Source organism: Gadus morhua, chromosome 2, assembly GCF_902167405.1.
Source record: "Gadus morhua chromosome 2, gadMor3.0, whole genome shotgun sequence".
NCBI classification, from domain to species: Eukaryota; Metazoa; Chordata; class Actinopteri; order Gadiformes; family Gadidae; genus Gadus; species Gadus morhua.
The window spans coordinates 125,032-145,709 of NC_044049.1; the positions used below are offsets into that span (position 1 = coordinate 125,032).

Below are 20,678 nucleotides of genomic sequence, written 5' to 3' on the forward strand. Positions count from 1 at the left end.
TCGTAGTGACTTTGATTTCCTGGTGTCCCAGTCTGTTATGATCGAACTCGCGGACTCTAGGACCCCGCGGCGCAGCCGAGGCGCGCAGCGAGGGGGAGCGGCAGGAAGACGCATGACAGCAGAGCTGGGAAACGAAACTAGGGAAGACAACCCCAGACAAACACACGTAAAGTACCTGAGGAGTTGGTATTCCGGATCTCGCGTCTGCCCTGATGGTCAGCCTCCCGTCGTATGGTCCAGTCGTCCGCTGAACATCTGGGTCGGAGCACCTGAACTTGTGGACCTCGGAAGAAGCGACATGTGTGTTTTGTTGTGAATGTATGAAGTGACGGGGATTGTCTTCAGTGTGTAGGATAATGCATGCATCACACTTTTTAAGACTCCCCCTGAAAGTTGTGCTGGGCTGTCTGTTTACATAAAAGGGAAATGGTTGACTAATTACTCTTTTAAATCCTGATCTCCATAGAAGGCTGTTTCTACATCGAGCTCTTATTCCTCAGTGTTCAAAGATGGACCCGGAGAGACAGAAACGAAAGAAGGAGATAAAGAAAGCTATGGCCTTCATAGAGTGAGGACACATTTCAAGTGGTCATTCCATCAGCAGTTGTATCTCTATTCTTGTTTTCGTAAGTCGATGTTGACAGTCTTTTTCTCCGTTCCAGGTCTACTCTTGCTTATCCAGACCCGAACAGCTGCGAGGTACATATATCATTATATTAAATAGCAATACTTTGAGTGCGAATTTTGTCTACTTCTGTTATATCCCACCCCCTCTAACAGAATAACTCTATAGAGTTCATATCAGACATAGAAAGCTGAACCACTTAATAGAGAGTATATGATTGTGTTTGTACACGGCTTATATTTTGTGTCCACCCAATATTGAGACAGAGGATGAATGCTTAATGCACAAGTGAGTGAGATTGGCTGTGATGATGTGTTGAGGTTTGGCACAACATGGACAGTCTAGCTCAGTGTTTCCCAAACCTTCAAGAAACTGTAGAGATAAATGCGAAAAAAGTGTTCGCCTTTCGACAGGGAAGAGTGGCGTTGGAGGATTGAGGAGCACAGCGGGAGTCTTCCTCACCCGTCTCCCCCCCCCCCCCCCCCCACAGCGTGAGTCTTCCTCACCCGTCTCCCCCCCTCCCCCCCAGGTCATCGTGTCCCAGCTGGTGTTCAACCTGCTGTCGGAGGGCAACGCGCTGTTCAGGGAGGGGGCGTGGCCCGCGGCGGCGGTCCAGTTCAGCGAGGCTCTGGGCGTGGTGCGCTACGCCGCCTCTGAGGAGATGGACGTCCCCCCCGCCCTGGTGGAGAGCCTGTACGTCAACCGGGCCACCGTGTACCACCGCATGGTGAGACGGGGGGGGGTGAGACAGGGCCACCGTGTACCACCGCATGGTGAGACAGTGAGACAGGGCCACCGTGTACCACCGCATGGTGAGACAGGAGGGGGTGAGACAGGGCCACCGTGTACCACCGCATGGTGAGACAGGGCCACGGTGTACCACCGCATGGTGAGACAGTGAGACAGGGCCACCGTGTACCACCGCATGGTGAGACGGGGGGGGGTGAGACAGGGCCACCGTGTACCACCGCATGGTGAGACAGTGAGACAGGGCCACCGTGTACCACTGCATGGTGAGACAGTGAGACAGGGCCACCGTGTACCACTGCATGGTGAGACAGTGAGACAGGGCCACCGTGTACCACTGCATGGTGAGACAGTGAGACAGGGCCACGGTGTACCACCGCATGGTGAGATGGGGGGGGGTGAGACAGGGCCACGGTGTACCACCGCATGGTGAGACGGGGGGGGGTGAGACAGGGCCACGTTGTACCACCGCATGGTGAGACGGGGGGGGTGAGACAGGGCCACCGTGTACCACCGCATGGTGAGACGGGGGGGGGGGTGAGACAGGGCCACGGTGTACCACCTCATGGTGAGACAGTGAGACAGGGCCACGGTGTACCACCGCATGGTGAGACAGGAGGGGGTGAGACAGGGCCACCGTGTACCACCGCATGGTGAGACAGGAGGGGGTGAGACAGGGCCACCGTGTACCACCGCATGGTGAGACAGTGAGACAGGGCCACCGTGTACCACCGCATGGTGAGACAGTGAGACAGGGCCACGGTGTACCACTGCATGGTGAGACAGTGAGACAGGGCCACCGTGTACCACCGCATGGTGAGACAGTGAGACAGGGCCACCGTGTACCACCGCATGGTGAGACAGTGAGACAGGGCCACCGTGTACCACCGCATGGTGAGACAGGAGGGGGTGAGACAGGGCCACCGTGTACCACCGCATGGTGAGACAGTGAGACAGGGCCACGGTGTACCACCGCATGGTGAGACAGTGAGACAGGGCCACCGTGTACCACCGCATGGTGAGACAGGAGGGGGTGAGACAGGGCCACCGTGTACCACCGCATGGGGAGACAGGGGGGGGGGGGGGGCACCGTGTACCACCGCATGGTGAGACAGGAGGGGGTGAGACAGGGCCACGGTGTACCACCGCATGGTGAGACAGTGAGACAGGGCCACCGTGTACCACCGCATGGTGAGACAGGAGGGGGTGAGACAGGGCCACCGTGTACCACCGCATGGTGAGACAGTGAGACAGGGCCACGGTGTACCACCGCATGGTGAGACAGTGAGACAGGGCCACCGTGTACCACCGCATGGTGAGACAGGAGGGGGTGAGACAGGGCCACCGTGTACCACCGCATGGGGAGACGGGGGGGGGGGGGGGGGCACCGTGTACCACCGCATGGTGAGACAGGAGGGGGTGAGACAGGGCCACGGTGTACCACCGCATGGTGAGACAGTGAGACAGGGCCACCGTGTACCACCGCATGGTGAGACAGGAGGGGGTGAGACAGGGCCACCGTGTAACACCGCATGGTGAGACAGGAGGGGGTGAGACAGGGCCACCGTGTACCACCGCATGGTGAGACAGTGAGACAGGGCCACGGTGTACCACCGCATGGTGAGACAGTGAGACAGGGCCACCGTGTACCACCGCATGGTGAGACAGGAGGGGGTGAGACAGGGCCACCGTGTACCACCGCATGGGGAGACAGGGGGGGGGGGGGGGGGGGCACCGTGTACCACCGCATGGTGAGACAGGAGGGGGTGAGACAGGGCCACGGTGTACCACCGCATGGTGAGACAGTGAGACAGGGCCACCGTGTACCGCCGCATGGTGAGACAGGAGGGGGTGAGACAGGGCCACCGTGTACCACCGCATGGTGAGACAGTGAGACAGGGCCACGGTGTACCACCGCATGGTGAGACAGTGAGACAGGGCCACCGTGTACCACCGCATGGTGAGACAGGAGGGGGTGAGACAGGGCCACCGTGTACCACCGCATGGGGAGACAGGGGGGGGGGGGGGGGGGCACCGTGTACCACCGCATGGTGAGACAGGAGGGGGTGAGACAGGGCCACGGTGTACCACCGCATGGTGAGACAGTGAGACAGGGCCACCGTGTACCACCGCATGGTGAGACAGGAGGGGGTGAGACAGGGCCACCGTGTACCACCGCATGGTGAGACAGGAGGGGGTGAGACAGGGCCACCGTGTACCACCGCATGGTGAGACAGGAGGGGGTGAGACAGGGCCACCGTGTACCACCGCATGGGGAGACGTACAATAATAATCGAAACCTTGTTATTCGGTCTAGAACCTCATCTTCCCGTCAGGGGAGAAGAGGTTCTGCGATGAGCGGAAGGCATGACTGAAACCACAGTTGAGTGTGGTCTCATTGCATTATGTCGTCGTGGGGCGTTATATTATGGGATGTGTTTCCGTCAGAGGGTGTGATGACTCACAGCCCGGTGCTCAGAGTCTGGGAGGTTAGGCTAGGAGCCAATCAGCCTCTGAGTTTCATTTCTGTTCCCCTCCCATCTCATTACATTTCCTCTCATCAACGTTGGCTCTGAGGTCGCCCAACATTCCAATATGTGTGTGTGTGTGTGTGCATGTCTGTTTGTGTGGTCTGTGCATTTGCATGTCTGTGTGTCTGGTGTGTGTGTGTGTGTGTGTGTGTGTGTGTGTGTGTGTGTGTGTGTGTGTGTGTGTGTGTGTGTGTGTGTGTGTGTGTGTGTGTGTGTGTGTGTGTGTGTGTGTGTGCGTGTCTGTTTGTGTGGTCTGTGCATTTGCATGTCTGTGTGTCTGGTGTGTGTGTGTGTGTGTGTGCGTGTGTGCGTGGGGGTCCCCAGGGTGAGTTTGCGTGTGGCGTGGCGGACTGCGACCAGGCCCTGGGGGTGAACGAGGGCAGCAGCAAGGCGCTGTTCCGGAAGGCGCTGTGCCTGAAGGAGCTGGGGCTGCACCGGGAGGCGTACGACTGCACCACAGACTGCCTGCTGCTGGACCACCCGGTGAGGCCCCCCCCCCCCGGGGGAGAGATGGAGGTCGCACACTTTGACTTGATATTCAAATGAAACATAATTAACAACATGTACTATTGTTGTTGTTATTATAGTTGTTATTCACATCTTTCACAATTGGCAATGACTCCCACTCACTAAGGGTATCCTATGGTGCAAAGGATTATGGGACAGCATGCGGGCTGACAGTATCTAGAGAGGGGGGAGAAAGTGGCGAAGAACTATGCCAGATGTCTGCAAATGGACGAACGTGCAGTCGTTTACTGGTGATATATTCTATCTGTCTGTCTGTCTCTCTCTGTCTGTCTGTCTGTCTGTCTGTCTGTCTGTCTGTCTGTCTCCCTCTTTCTGTCCGTCCGTCCGTCCGTCCGTCCCCCTCTCTGTCTGTCTGTCTGTCTGTCTGTCTGTCTGTCTGTCTGTCTCGCTCTCGCTCTCTCTCTCTCTCTGTCTGTCTGTCTGTCTGTCTGTCTGTCTGTCTGTCTGTCTGTCTGTCTGTCTGTCTGTCTGTCTCTCTCGCTCTCGCTCTCTCTCAGGATAAGCAGGTGGGCGAGCTGGCCCAGGAGCTGGCTCTGAGTCTGGGTCTGAGGAACAGGAAGGCCTACGTGACGACCCAGGTTGGTCTCCCGGTTCCTGTTGAACCGCTCTTCCTTAAGGGGAGCGGTTCCTATTCCTGTCCCCAGATGGGACCTGAGTGCAGTGTGGACGCTCCTTCCTGGGTCTAGACGTTGTGTCCTGAAGGGTCTGCCCGATCCTCTGTGTTCTCTTCTCCTCTTCAGAAGGGGAACGTTGTTGGGAACGTCGTTGGGAACGGTTTGGGGAACGGTTTTGGGAACGGGAGTCCATCATACGGCACAGGTTGGGATCCTCCTTGATACAAGTGTTCCTCACTGTCTTCTCTCTCCTGCGCCTCGTACATAATTCTTTGCTCTTTTTGATTTGTATTTGTTTATTGTTTTTTTTTCAGCCCATTTTTCTCCCAGCATGCTCCGCTCGGCCTCAGCCCAGCCCAGCAGCCCCGTGACCTTTGGTGACCTCCCCCTGACCTCACGACCTCAGCCCAACACCCCCGTGACCTTTGGGGACCTCCCCTTTACCGCCGCAGCTCAGCCTAGCACCACCTTGACCTTTGGTGACCTTCCCCCCCGCCCCTTCAAACCCCAGGCCACCCCCGCCTGCGAGTTCCCCACCGGCATGTTCCCCACGGGCCCCGCCCTCACAGGCCCCGCCCTCACAGGCCCCGCCCCCAAAGGCCCCACCCTCAGAGGCCCCGCCCCCGAGGCCCCCGCCCTCACAGGCCCCACCCCCAAGGCCCCCACCTTCACAGGCCCTGCCCCCACGGGCCCTGCCCCCAAGGGCCCAGCCCCCAATGGCCCCGCCCCCAAGAGCCCCGCCCCCAATGGCCCTGCCCTCAGAGGCCCCGCCCCCACAGCCCTCACAGGCCCTGCCCCCACGGGCCCTGCCCTCACAGGCCCCGCCCCCACGGGCCCCACCCCCATGGCCCCCACAGGCCCCACCCACAGGGCCCCTGCCCCCACTGGCTCCGCCCCCACGCCCCCCCCGGGGGCCGCCCCCGAGCCGCTGGAGGACTTCGATCTGACGGGAGAGGACCTGGACAGCCTGCTGGACGGCCTCCCTCCCCAGGTAGAGAGAGAGAGGGTGTGTGAGTCTGTGTGTGTGTGTGTGTGTGTGTGTGTGTGTGTGTGTGTGTGTGTGTGGTGCCTATCTCTGTACGTTGGACTTTGTAGTCTACCAACATGGCCCAAGTGACTCCGTGTTGACGTGCCCTTACGGGTCGCTATGACTCATTTACATATTGGCATTTATATTATTTTATTATTCATATTATTATAAAATTTCAGCCTTCATTCCAAAATGGTTCCTGTGCTGCTCTGACATCACTTCCTCCCGTCTTCCAGACTGGCCCCGCCCCCAGCCTTCCCCCACGGACCCCCCAGCCCCGCCTCCCCCCCCCGGGCCACCTGCCCGCCCCCTCCCCCCTGCTGCCCCCCGCCTCCTTCGGCCGCCTCAGCGCCGCGGGGGGAGGGGCGGTGAAGGTCCTCCCCCACCTCTCCCCCACCCCGGACAGCCTGGACCAATGGGAGGGCATCCTGCCGGACCCCCGACAGGCCCCCCGACCGGCACCGGGCCGCAGGGTCGACCGTCACCCTGGACAGGGGCCCTTCACAGAGAGCCTGGACACCCTGGACCAGCTGGACACCCTGGACCAGCTGGACTCCCTAGACCAGCTGGTCCAGCTGGACTCGAGGGGGACCCTGGACCAGCTGGACTCCCTAGACCAGCTGGACTCCCTGGACCAGCTGGACTCCCTAGACCAGCTGGTCCAGCTGGACCAGCTGGACTCCCTGGACCAGTTGGACTCCCTGGACCAGCTGGACCAGCTGGATGACTTCGAGGTGGTCCAGCGGCGAGGCGGTGGTGGGGCCCCCGGAGCACACGAGGCTGAGACCGCGGACCAGGTCCTGGACGGGTCCCTGGACCAGGTCCTGGACGGGTCCCTGGACCAGGTCCTGGACGGGTCCTTGGACCAGGTCCTGGACGGGTCCCTGGACCAGGTCCTGGCCGGGTCCCTGGACCAGGTCCTGGACGGGTCCCTGGACCAGGTCCTGGAGAGCCTGCAGGGCGCCTCGGTTTCGGAGCCCCAGGCTGGAGGTCTCCCCAGGTCCCTGGACGTCCTGGACTCCTTCTCCCCCCTGGAAGAGGACCCCCACAGACCCGGTACAGAACGGGGTCCTATATATATATATATATATATATATATATATATATGTGTATATATATCATCCAATCAGGAACCAGGTCTCCTGATTAGTTTGACTTTATTCTTTCTCTTTTTTTTCCTTCAAGGCGCCAAGTCGTCCCCAAAGCCCTCTGCCAAACCAAGCCCTAAAGTAAGACTCCTGCTTGTGATGATGGGTTGATGTTGAATTACCTTTTTGTTGAGTGTATTCACTCAGCGTTGACATACACTGTCTGTCTGTGTGTGTGTGTGTGTGTGTGTGTGTGTGTGTCTGTGTGTGTGTGTCTGTGTCTATGTGTGTGTGTGTGTGTGTGTGTCTGTGTATGTCTGTAGAAGGGAACCAAAGCTTGGAACCCGCTGGACTCCACCCACATGTTCCTGAGGGCCTGCTCCGTCTGTTACTCCCGACAAGGTTGCACACACCGTCACTACACAACACTACTACACAACACTACACACACCATAAAGGTAACACACACCGTCACTACACAACACTACTACACAACACTACACACACCATAAAGGTAACACACACCGTCACTACACAACACTACTACACAACACTACACACACCATAAAGGTAACACACACCGTCACTACACAACACTACTACACAACACTACACATACCATAAAGGTAACACACACCGTCACTACACAACACTACTACACAACACTACACACACCATAAAGGTAACACACACCGTCACTACACAACACTACTACACAACACTACACATACCATAAAGGTAACACACACCGTCACTACACAACACTACTACACAACACTACACATACCATAAAGGTAACACACACCGTCACTACACAACACCACACAACACTACACACACCATAAAGGTTACACACACCGTCACTACACCGCACTACTACACAACACTACACACACCATAAAGGTAACACACACCGTCACTACACAACACCACTACACAACACTACACATACCATAAAGGTAACACACACCATAAAGGTAACACACACCGTCACTACACAACACTACACACACCATAAAGGTAACACACACCGTCACTACCAGTGTTGCCACAGTTACCTTGAAAAAGTAATCAGATTACTGATTACAAGTTACTCCTTAAAATAGTAACTTAGTTACTTTATTGTTTACTTGATTTTAAAAGAAACTAAGTGAGATTGCAAGTAACTTTATTAGTTACATCTAGCTGCGACCACACCCCCTGCCACCTCGAAAGAAAAAAAAATTACAACCGGTTTTGCCCCCCCCCGTCCCCCGGTCAACAACTGGTCTCCCCCCGTCCCCCGTCCCCCCCCGTCCCCCGCCGTCCCCCCCCCGCCCCGTCCCCCCCCCGTCCCCCCCCCGCCCCGTCCCCCGTCCCCCGGTCAACAACTGGCTTCCCCCCCCCCGTCCCCGTCCCCCCCCGTCCCCCGGTCAACAACTGGTCTCCCCCCCCCCCCCCATCCCCCCCCCCGTCCCCCCCCCGCCCCGTCCCCCGTCCCCCGGTCAACAACTGGTCTCCCCCCCCCGTCCCCGTCCCCCCCCGTCCCCCGTCCCCCGGTCAACAACTGGTCTCCCCCGTCCCCCCGTCCCCCCCCGTCCCCCCCGTCAACAATTCTGCGCACAGGGCTGGTAGGGGGGATTCGAAGGGGGCCATCAGTACCTCTAGTATACAAGGCCCAGAATTCCCCCCCCTCCCTCCTCCCCCCTCCTAACCTCCGCCCCCCCCCCCCCCCCCCCCCCCAGGGCGCTCGGTCTACTCCTTCGTCCACACCCCCGAGCTGGTCCATGACTGCCGGCAGGACCTCCTGCTGGGCCGGCGGCGGGACGACCCCTCCCCCACCTGGACCCGGGTGCGGCCCCTCCCCCTCACCCGACCCTTCACCGGGAAGTTCATGCTGTGCAAGGGTGAGACATGAGAGGGTGAGGGAGGGGTGAGGACATGAGAGGATGAGGGAGGGGTGAGGATGATGAGGGTGAGGGAGGGGTGAGACATGAGAGGGTGAGGGAGGGGTGAGACATGAGAGGGTGAGGGAGGGGCGAGACATGAGAGGGTGAGGGAGGGGCGAGACATGAGAGGGTGAGGGAGGGGCGAGACATGAGAGGGTGAGGGAGGGGTGAGGATGATGAGGGTGAGGGAGGGGTGAGACATGAGAGGGTGAGGGAGGGGTGAGACATGAGAGGGTGAGGGAGGGGTGAGGACATGAGAGGATGAGGGAGGGGTGAGGATGATGAGGGTGAGGGAGGGGTGAGACATGAGAGGGTGAGGGAGGGGTGAGACATGAGAGGGTGAGGGAGGGGTGAGGACATGAGAGGATGAGGGAGGGGTGAGGATGATGAGGGTGAGGGAGGGGTGAGGATGATGAAAGGGTGAGGGAGGGGGGAGACATGAGAGGGTGAGGGAGGGGTGAGGATGATGAGGGTGAGGGAGGGGTGAGGACATGAGAGGATGAGGGAGGGGTGAGGATGATGAGGGTGAGGGAGGGGTGAGGATGATGAGGGTGAGGGAGGGGTGAGACATGAGAGGGTGATGAAGGGAGTAAAGTGAAGGCTGTGTTGTTCCTGTTCCGAGTCACAGACTATGAACCGGTTGGGTCTAAACGCCAAGTCTGTCCTCCAGTCAAAGGATGAACACCGTGCAGCTCCTCCGTCTGACTGTCCGTCTGTCCGACTGTCTGACTGTCTGTCTGCCTGACTGTCTGACTGTCCGTCTGTCTGACTGTCCGTCTGTCCTCCGACTGTCTGACTGACTGACTGTCTGACTGTCCGTCTGTCCGTCTGACTGTCCGTCTGTCCGTCTGGCTGACTCCGTCTGTCCGTCTGTCTGATTGACTGTCTGACTGTCTGTCCGTCTGTCTGACTCCGTCTGTCCGTCTGTCTGACTGACTGTCTGACTGTCTGTCCGTCTGTCTGACTCCGTCTGTCTGACTGTCCGTCTGTCCGTCTGGCCCAACGCCGTCCCAGAGCTGCTGAACTCCGGCGTGGTGGGGCTCTGCAAGTACGGCGAGATGTGCACCTTCGCCTTCAACCAGCTGGAGGTGGAGGTGTGGACGGAGGAGAAGAGCGGCGCGCTGGACCGCGGCCGGCTGTTTGGGCCGCGGGCCCCCGGGGGCCCCCCAGGGGCCCGCGTGGCGCAGCTCCTCCAGGAGCACAACGGCAGCTTCCTGTTCCTGTGTGAGGTGAGAGGGCGCCGCGCGGAGGACCGGACGCACACACACGGCCGCACACACACACACGACAAACTGACCGCACACACGACCGCACACACATGGCCGCACACACGCGGCCACACACACAAACACAAACAAACACACACACAAACACACACAAACACAACTGATCACCGCAAGCACACACGACACAGGTTATAATTGTTAAAATGGATAAATGGTTACATTTCCTTGGGGCCCCACTTTTTGCATTTCAAGTTATTCATATCTAATCAAACATTTGAATGTTATTATCCATGAAAGTATCTTGAAGTTGAGTCCCTTACATCGGGTCTGATGGGATGTAGAGAGACACAAAGGAATGTTGTGTGTGTGTGTGTGTGTGTGTGTGTGTGTGTGTGTGTGTGTGTGTGTGTGTGTGTGTGTGTGTGTGTGTGTGTGTGTGTGTGTGTGTGTGTGTGTGTGTGTGTGTGTTGGTATTCCGGGGTGGGGAGGTCATGGTCTGGGTGAGCTCTATCTCTTGAGGCTGTGCTCTCCGCTCGGCCCTCATGACGTTTTAACGTTCCTCCAGGTCATAAGTGGGGCTCACTCCCTCTGACCCTCCAGCCTCTCTCAGGGCCCTATCTTGCATCCGGCGCAATTGACTTTCTCACTGGTGCATGTGTCGTTGCTAATTTGCAACTGGCGCAGAGCGTTCTTTGCTATTTTAAGGGCGCATGCATAATGTTGCTTGTGCACCTCGCGCATACACTTTGCTTCTCTCATCTACCTAGCCTCACATTCTTGGTAAATTATTTGGGAAAGAACAGCTGATACAGCGGTGATAAGTTGTTATTTTAAATCAAAGCATCTGCAAACACCGTACAGTAAACACATATTTTCTTTGACACAGACATCGTGTACGTGGCCATAACTTTTAGGATTGATAAGTATTTGACAGTGAGGAAACATTGTTGTGCTGCGAGTGGGTGATAAAAACAATGAATGAATGCGGGCGTGCGTGTGCGTGTGTGCAAATAATTAATGAATGCGGGCGCGCGTGTGTGCGTCCATCAACACACGCAAACTAAACACGTAACGCATAATACAGTCCATGGCAATGCATATTAACGGGGGGACACATGCATATTAGAAACACAAGTCGATAACGATAATGCATACAATACTGATAAACACTGTTTATAATGTATTGCGTATATCATTAAATAGAACCACAGTTACCGCATCACATATGTGTGTTAAGTTTTCTTTGCCGAAATTAATTTGAGGACTCAGTATTTCTGAAGTTGTGGAAGAAAAGGTTATTCCATGTTTGAATTAGGCCATATTATTTGGCTATAATCTGAGCCATTTGAAGTTTGAAATTCATGTGCATCTGTCTCATCGGAGACTGCAGACGCGCTGTCAAAACATCCACTCGTCAGGTTCAAATGCACTCATGGCTCTTAAAGGGGATGGGAGATGGCACTCTCATTGGTTTATTGCATTTTACGCCCAAACCACACCTACGGGTAACTAGGCTGCTTCAGACCAACCCTTTTTAGATATGCGCCGGGCAATAGCACCCTATGTAGTGCACTATATCCGTGATGGGGAACGATTTCGAACACAGCTTTTGTCCCGTGTGGTAAAACCAGATGGTTCGGTGCGTTCCAACCGGTTTAGTAGTGATGGGCGGAGCGATGAGAACAACCACCAGCACAGAGGAACCCGCCCGGCTCTCCACGGCAACGAGGGGCTTCAGACGGCTGGGGGCCCCCGCTCCACGGGGCCTCTGGTCCTCATCGGCCCCCCTGACCCCTGCATGGTGTGGGGGGGGGGTGGAGGACGGCGGGTTGAGGCAGCCTCGCCCGGCCTGAGGCACACTGATGGCCTCTGGGGCTGGTGAGGCTGCACACCTGCTGTGCATTGAGTATCAGGGTCTACGTTTATTGGGTCTCCACATCCCCCCGGCCGGGGTCTCAACCCCCACCCCCCAGGGTCCGTGAGACCCGAGGCCCGGGTTCCTCCAGGCCAGGCCGCAGGGTGCTGCTGGTCGAGGACCGGTTTATGGTTAAGGTTTGGAGACGATGGTACACGATGGTACGTGAGCTCCAGGTTGCCGTGCAGGATCTCTGAGTGTTGTGAAGGCTGGCTTGACCTTTGCACACTGATTACTCACTACAAAACAGGTGTGCACTTCAGCCTCACCCAGGGTCTAATCAGTGTGACTCAGGCCAGGTGATCCTCCAAACACTCCCACACACAGTAGCTGTGTTCCAAATCGTTCCCTATTCACTCACTCACTATTCCCTATGTAGTGTTTATGATAGTGAACTATATAGGGAACGAACAAACGAGAATGCGGACACCACGCCAAACATTTCTAAACGTCATTTGCGTCATTAAATTACGTTTAGAAAACACGACAGCATTGCATTGTGATATATAGAGTAACATGTAGGGAACATCGTATGTTCACTAAAGTTTGGGGTATGTTATTGTCCACTGAATGAAATTAACCACTGAGAATTCAAACACCACTACAAAATGGCGCGCACCATGTATAGCACTCTCTCCGTGACGGGGAACGACTTGGAGCCCCGCCCCAGCGCTCCTCTGCCCTCGCTCTGCTGTCTGGGCAGGGGGCTGCCGGCCCGCGCTGCTCGCTCCTGATTGGCTGGTCATGTATTTAACACATAGCCAAAGGCAAAGGGCAGGAGAACTTCTGGCGAGCCGTTTTAAAGTATGTGCCCCCTGGGAGGGCTGTTCAGCGGAGGGAACCCGTCTCCAGCGCCCCCAACGGTCCCGTTGATCACAGAGAGGGGACCCCTGGGGACTGACAGCAGAGAGGGGACCCCTGGGGACTGACAGCAGAGAGGGGACCCCTGGGGACTGACAGCAGAGAGGGGACCCCTGGGCCCAGTTTTAAAAAGAATTATCTGGATCAAATGATCCAGATTTGGATCCCATGGTTGCCTCTCCAGGATGACCTGATCCATCAGACTTTTATTCCAGTTTTTAAAGGAACAATGGATTGGATAACTGTGATCCAAATACCCAATTTAAGGATAACCAACTGAATCCACCCTTTCGATGGGATCAGGACAATCCTGTTATTTTGGAATCAAATAGATCAGGTTGGATCCATACCAAATTGAATAATCGGATTCCATGATCTGATCTCAGTTCAGAATCCGTTTGTTGCTCTGAATTGGATCCAGTCCGTGATCCAGAATCCCACTGGATCACCTTTGAAGAACTGGGCCCAGGGCTGACGTTAATCACCGGGGGTTGGAGTCCGGCGTTCCGGGTCTTCTGGAGGTCAGAGGTCCTCAGCTGACCTCTGACCTGACTCCCCTGACCCCTCTCCATTGACCTCTGACCCTGGAGCTCCAATGACAGCGCTGCGTTTGTTTGCCATCTCTGACGGCCCCGAACCCTTCTCCTGTCTCTCCTCTCTCTCCTTTCTCTCTCGGGTCCAGAGATGTTACGACGGTAAGCCCCGCATCACCAGCCAGCGTTCCCGTGACGACGGCGTCTCCTGCTCCAACCCCGACGCTCGCCACGACTTCAACACCAACAGGTGGGTCGCCGGACGCACGCACCTGACCGTGCACCTCACACCGTACGACGTAGGACCGCACCGCACGGTCTGAACCGACAGAGGGATGAGGAGCCATCGGGAAGTAGCTTCCCAACCTCCCTCCCAGTAACCCCAGACTGGGGCAGCGGTCCTCCCAGTAACCCCAGACTGGGGCAGCGGTCCTCCCAGTAACCCCAGACTGGGGCAGCGGTCCTCCCAGTAACCCCAGACTGGGGCAGCGGTCCTCCCAGTAACCCCAGACTGGGGCAGCGTTCCTCCCAGTAACCCCAGACTGGGGCAGTGTCCAGACCTAGACCCCCCCTCCCCCGTCCTGACCGCTCCTCTCTGACCGTGTGTCTGTGTGCCCCCCCCCCCCGCCGGCCCCCAGGTGCCTGGTGTACGTCACGGGCCCCGGCGGCAGTGTGGGCTACAGGAAGGTCCGGGCCCTGGCCCCCGAGCACTGCATGGAGCTGTGCCGCCACGCGGCGCGATACGGCTGCCAGCTGGAGGACGACTGCCTGTTCGCCCACTCCCCGCTGGAGCTGAAGACCTGGGCCCTGCAGCGCACCTCGGGTACGCACACACGCACACGCACACGCACACACACACACACACACACACACACACACACACACACACAGACACACACAGAGTTAACCTGACATGATGTTCCGCTGCCGTTATGTCGGAGATGCCCTCTATCCGAGGCGACCGGTGTTGATGCAGAGAGGAGGTTCTTTAGGTCTGTGACCGCCCTTCAAAGGGCTCGTAATATAAGTGAAGGCTACATGTATGTTGTTGGTGATATTGAGTCATGGGTGGGTTTCTGTGAAAGGCGGTGTGGTGTGGTGCGGTGCGGTGTGGTGGTGCGGTGTGGTGGTGTGGTGTGTGGTGGTCTGGTGTGGTGGTGCGGTGGTGGTCTGGTGTGGTGGTGCGGTGTGGTGGTGTGGTGTGGTGGTGTGGTGGTGTGGTGTGGTGGTGTGGTGGTGCGGTGGTGTGGTGGTGTGGTGGTCTGGTGTGGTGGTGCGGTGGTGGTCTGGTGTGGTGGTGCGGTGTGGTGGTGTGGTGTGGTGGTGTGGTGGTGTGGTGTGGTGGTGTGGTGTGGTGGTGTGGTGGTGTGGTGGTGCGGTGGTGCGGTGTGGTGGTGTGGTGTGGTGTGGTGGTGTGGTGTGGTGTGGTGGTGTGGTGGTGTGGTGTGGTGGTGTGGTGTGGTGGTGGTGGTGTGGTGGTGTGGTGGTGTGGTGGTGTGGTGTGGTGGTGTGGTGTGGTGTGGTGGTGTGGTGTGGTGGTGTGGTGTGGTGTGGTGGTGTGGTGGTGTGGTGTGGTGGTGTGGTGTGGTGGTGTGGTGGTGTGGTGTGGTGGTGTGGTGTGGTGTGGTGTGGTGGTGTGGTGGTGTGGTGGTGTGGTGTGGTGGTGTGGTGTGGTGGTGTGGTGGTGTGGTGTGGTGGTGCGGTGGTGCGGTGGTGTGGTGGTGCGGTGGTGCGGTGTGGTGGTGTGGTGGTGGTGTGGTGGTGTGGTGTGGTGGTGTGGTGGTGTGGTGGTGTGGTGTGGTGGTGTGGTGTGGTGGTGTGGTGTGGTGGTGTGGTGGTGTGGTGGTGTGGTGTGGTGGTGTGGTGTGGTGTGGTGGTGTGGTGGTGCGGTGGTGTGGTGCGGTGGTGTGGTGTGGTGGTGCGGTGGTGTGGTGGTGTGGTGGTGTGGTGTGGTGTGGTGTGGTGGTGTGGTGGTGTGGTGGTGTGGTGGTGGTGTGGTGGTGTGGTGGTGTGGTGTGGTGGTGCGGTGGTGTGGTGGTGTGGTGTGGTGGTGTGGTGGTGGTGTGGTGGTGTGGTGTGGTGGTGTGGTGTGGTGGTGTGGTGGTGTGGTGCGGTGGTGTGGTGGTGTGGTGGTGTGGTGTGGTGGTGTGGTGTGGTGTGGTGGTGTGGTGTGGTGTGGTGGTGGTGTGGTGTGGTGTGGTGGTGTGGTGTGGTGGTGTGGTGGTGTGGTGGTGTGGTGGTGGTGTGGTGGTGTGGTGGTGTGGTGTGGTGGTGGTGTGGTGCGGTGGTGTGGTGGTGTGGTGTGGTGGTGGTGTGGTGTGGTGGTGTGGTGTGGTGTGGTGGTGTGGTGGTGTGGTGGTGTGGTGTGGTGGTGTGGTGGTGTGGTGTGGTGGTGTGGTGTGGTGGTGTGGTGGTGTGGTGGTGGTGTGGTGTGGTGGTGTGGTGGTGTGGTGGTGGTGTGGTGGTGGTGTGGTGGTGTGGTGTGGTGGTGTGGTGGTGGTGTGGTGGTGGTGTGGTGGTGTGGTGGTGTGGTGTGGTGGTGTGGTGGTGGTGGTGGTGTGGTGTGGTGGTGTGGTGTGGTGTGGTGGTGTGGTGGTGTGGTGGTGTGGTGTGGTGTGGTGGTGTGGTGTGGTGGTGTGGTGGGGTGGTGTGGTGGTGTGGTGTGGTGGTGTGGTGGGGTGGTGTGGTGTGGTGGTGTGGTGTGGTGGTGTGGTGGTGTGGTGGTGTGGTGGTGGTGTGGTGTGGTGTGGTGGTGTGGTGGTGTGGTGGTGTGGTGGTGCGGTGCGGTGTGGTGTGGTGGTGTGGTGGTGTGGTGGTGTGGTGTGGTGGTGTGGTGTGGTGGTGGTGTGGTGTGGTGTGGTGGTGTGGTGTGGTGTGGTGTGGTGGTGTGGTGGTGTGGTGTGGTGGTGTGGTGTGGTGGTGTGGTGGTGCGGTGGTGGTGTGGTGGTGTGGTGGTGTGGTGGTGTGGTGTGGTGTGGTGTCCAGCAGGGGGCAGTACAGCCTCAGAGCTGAGCGGGAGGTTGACTGATGTGCTGCTCCACAGGTATCACCCCCGAGGAGATCGTGGCCTCGTCCGTCAAGTATCACGGGGAGCGAGAGCTGGACACAAAGAGGACAAACGTAAACAGGAAATCTGTTTATTTTAAAAGAGAAAGAACCCAATCATGTCCAAGTGTCTGTTACCCATGAGCCTGTTTTAACTCTAACTCTAACGAGGCCTCCTTTCCCTCCACCAGCCCCTGTCCCCCAGAGGGTCCGTGGGGGGGGCCGAGGGGGGTGGGGGGGCTATCAGCAAACCGAAGGCTGGGGGGCGGTCTGGCGGCGGGGGGGGGGGCAGCCAGGGCCTGAAGCTCAGGCTGCGGTTCATCTGCGGGCGCTGCTGGCACCACGGCCTCATCACGGAGCCCGACAAGGCCCTGAAGTACTGCACGGCCAGGGGCCGGCACAGGTGAGCGGGGGCCAGCGGGTCAGTACTGCACGGCCAGGGGCCGGCACAGGTGAGCGGGGGCCAGCGGGTCAGTACTGCACGGCCAGGGGCCGGCACAGGTGAGCGGGGGCCAGCGGGCAAGGCCAGGGGCCGGCACAGGTGAGCGGGGGCCCCGGGGGCCAGCGGGTCAGTACTGCAAGGCCAGGGGCCGGCACAGGTGAGCGGGGCGCCAGCGGGTCAGGGCTGACCCGCCTGTGTCTCCATGTCTGTGACTGCCTCTCTCCATGTCTGTGACTGCCTCTCTCCATGTCTGTGACTGTCTCTCTCTCCATGTCTGTGACTGTCTCTCTCTCCATGTCTGTGACTGTCTCTCTCTCCATGTCTGTGACTGTCTCTCTCCATGTCTGTGACTGTCTCTCTCCATGTCTGTGACTGTGTCTCCTGTCTGTGACTGTCTCTCTCTCCATGTATGTGACTGTCTCTCTCCATGTCTGTGACTGTCTCTCTCCATGTCTGTGACTGTCTCTCTCTCCATGTCTGTGACTGTCTCTCTCTCCATGTCTGTGACTGTCTCTCTCCATGTCTGTGACTGTCTCTCCATGTCTGTGACTGTCTCTCTCTCCATGTCTGTGACTGTCTCTCTCCATGTCTGTGACTGCCTCTCTCCATGTCTGTGACTGTCTCTCTCTCCATGTCTGTGACTGTCTCTCTCTCCATGTCTGTGACTGTCTCTCTCCATGTCTGTGACTGTCTCTCCATGTCTGTGACTGTCTCTCTCTCCATGTCTGTGACTGTCTCTCTCCATGTCTGTGACTGTCTCTCTCCATGTCTGTGACTGTCTCTCCATGTCTGTGACTGTGTCTCCGGTCTGTGACTCTCTCTCTCCATGTCTGTGACTGTCTCTCTCCATGTCTGTGACTGTCTCTCCATGTCTGTGACTGTGTCTCCGCTCTGTGACTGTCTCTCTCCATGTCTGTGACTGTCTCTCTCCATGCCTGTGACTGTCTCTCTCTCCATGTCTGTGTCTGTCTCCGGTCCGTGCAGCTGGACTAAGGAGGGGCGCGTCCTGTTGGTCATGTCTCCAGAGAGGCACAAGTGGGTGCAGGTCCGACAGCTGCCCTCCGCCAAGAACTACCCCTTCCAGTACGATGTAGGTACTCTGATGGGTCGGCTCTGTGCTGCTCTGTAACCAGTCAGGCTGATCCCAGAGGGGTGGGGGCTGGACTTGATGTACCTGACAGTGGAACGCTCTCCTCTTCCAGATCTGTGGCCAGATCCAAAGAAGCGGGAAGTGCAACTACACAGGAAACTGCACCTTCGCCCACAGCGAGGAGGAGAAGGAGCTGTGGACTTACATGAAGAACAACGGCCGTGAGTGGACTGTTGGGACGCAACCTCGTAGTCCTCCACCAGAACAGAGAACTAGGTGGATCGGGTACCTGACCGGGTTAGGGTGTTGTGTGTTTTGAGAGGGCATGCGGTCATGTGACCCCAAAGATCCAATCAACCAGCTGCCTCACGGAGATTGTAACCCGACCGTTAGGAGCGGTTTAGTGATAGAGGGAGAAGTTCCACCTCTCAGCTGGACAGACGCCGGGCGACCCGGAGCGGACCGGCGTCTACGATACGGTTATCTGTCTGTTGTTAGCGCATCACAATGAGAAGCCAGCCTAGTTTACCGTAACACAGAGAAAGGTATCCTAGTGTGTGTGTGTGTGTGTGTTCAACGACCATGACTACAATGTTAAAGCGATTCCCGGGATGGAAGCCCATGCTCTCTTGGGAGCGTTCCGTCTTCCTGTTGGTGTTCCCCGCGGCGTGACGGAGCTGTGATCTGTCCCTGCAGTGAGGGACGTCCAGCAGATCTACGAGGTCTGGCTGAGCGTGGCGCGCCTCGGGAAACAGACCGCCGACGCCCCGCCCCGCCCCCCCGCAGCCGCCGCCGCCGCCGCCGACAACAAGAACATCGTCATGCCGACCGACTACGCTGAGCCAACGGTGGATCCTCTAGCCCTACTCCTACTCCTGCAGCGCGCCTCAGGGCCAACATGGAGGACGAACCAATGCGTAACTTTGTGATGATATTCCGTAACATGGAGACAGTGTGTTGACCCCCCCCCCTGTGGTTTCTCCTGCAGAGCGGCTTCTACTGCCGTCTGTGCGGGCGCCAAAGCAACAGCGAGCGCCAGTGGCAGCATCACATCGCCACGGAGAAACACAAGGACCGCGTGTTCAGCGCCGAGGGGGAGGAGCTTAGCCTGAGCTGGAGCCACCGCTTCCCCGGGCTGCACTTTGCCCTGTGCCCCAGGTACGCCCCCTAACCCTAACCCTGCCCCAGGTACGCCCCCTAACCCTGCCCCAGGTACGACCCCTAACCCTGCCCCAGGTACGCCCCCTAACCCTAACCCTGCCCCAGGTACACCCCCTAACCCTGACCCCTGACCCTAACCCTAACCCCTGACCCCTGACCCCTGACCCTCCGTCAGCTGCAGGGCGTGACCCCCGTTCCTTTAGAAGGATCCAGAACCCGCTGGGGGGGGGGTCCCCCGTCCGGACGGGGGCCGTGAGCTCATGGCGTAGGAGAGGGGGACCTCGCTCATTAACAGAAACCGTGTCCCTGATTGACAGGCTGGACAGCGGCTGTGCGGAGGGCGTGTGCTGTGACTCCGCCCACAGCCCCGAGGAGCTCCAGGAGTGGCTGCAGAGGCGGGACTTCCTGCGCAGGAGGCTGGCCCAAGCCCGCGAGGAGCTGCTCATCCTGCCCGACGACGCAGACTTCGGGAAGTTCAACTTCCTCCTGCAGGACTGAGGAGCGGGCGCCGGTCCGGGGGTCCGGGGGTCCGGGGGTCCGGGGGGAGGAGCTGTGCATCTGTTTCAGTTCAGGGATACTCCGGACCTCTCCGTGTCTGAGGCTCTCAGGGGGAGCCGGCTTATGGAGGCAGTCTTTGGGGAGTCGAGTTATTGTGAGCAGGCTTCTGCTTACGGGTCTGAACGTTGTTGTAAACGGCTGATCACAGAGCGGGTCAGGGTCGGGGGTCAGGGGGGGCCGGGGGGGTCGGGGGGGTCGAGGGTCACCCGCTGGGGTTCAGCTCCACGCTGCCGATGTAGGATCTAGAAAAATCAAAGCAGAGCGCCCGACCCTGATCCGATATTACAGGATGAACCGTCTGACCAATGAGATCAGGGATCTGGAGCTGGGTGACTCCGCCTTCAGGGGCGTCGCTGCCACGCCCCTCAGTTCATGTGCATATTAATTCAGTCACTGATTGGAGGAGGCCTTAAAGCACGTTGGCAGCAGCGGGCTGCAATGACTTTGTGTTGAGTTCTGTCTAACTTGAAGTTTTGATCCTGTTAAAATATCTATCTATATATTCTATATATAGAATATATATATTTGTGTCACTTTGATTTCTTACTCTGACACGCATTAATTACATTTTAGAGGCAATGTTTTCAATTGTTATGTTTCTATTTTAATAATGTTGGTTTGTAATAATGGCCAGTTTTTAGCAAATTGAAGCAACACGAATAAAATGAATGAAATAAGACGATGTTGTGCTATGACTTTTCTTTTTTTTAGCATTTATACTCAAGACGCAAACATCAGCTCCATGAAGCACATGAT

At 57.9% G+C, this 20,678-nt stretch overlaps 1 protein-coding gene across 1 annotated transcript; it reads left to right on the forward strand.

Moving 5' to 3' along the window:
* Positions 1–79: 79 nt before the first annotated feature.
* Positions 80–20,601, forward strand: LOC115532329 (zinc finger CCCH domain-containing protein 7B). Its single transcript, XM_030342053.1, has 22 exons — positions 80–300; positions 467–568; positions 663–699; positions 1,155–1,352; positions 4,228–4,386; positions 4,929–5,009; positions 5,172–5,250; positions 5,360–6,036; positions 6,312–7,131; positions 7,261–7,304; positions 7,487–7,565; positions 8,888–9,049; positions 10,106–10,320; positions 13,776–13,876; positions 14,265–14,449; positions 16,670–16,746; positions 16,863–17,074; positions 18,098–18,203; positions 18,316–18,424; positions 18,900–19,051; positions 19,192–19,361; positions 19,682–20,601. The coding sequence occupies exons 1-22, from the start codon at positions 113–115 to the stop codon at positions 19,860–19,862; spliced, it is 4,134 nt and encodes a 1,377-aa protein (XP_030197913.1). The 5' UTR covers positions 80–112; the 3' UTR covers positions 19,863–20,601.
* Positions 20,602–20,678: the final 77 nt, after the last annotated feature.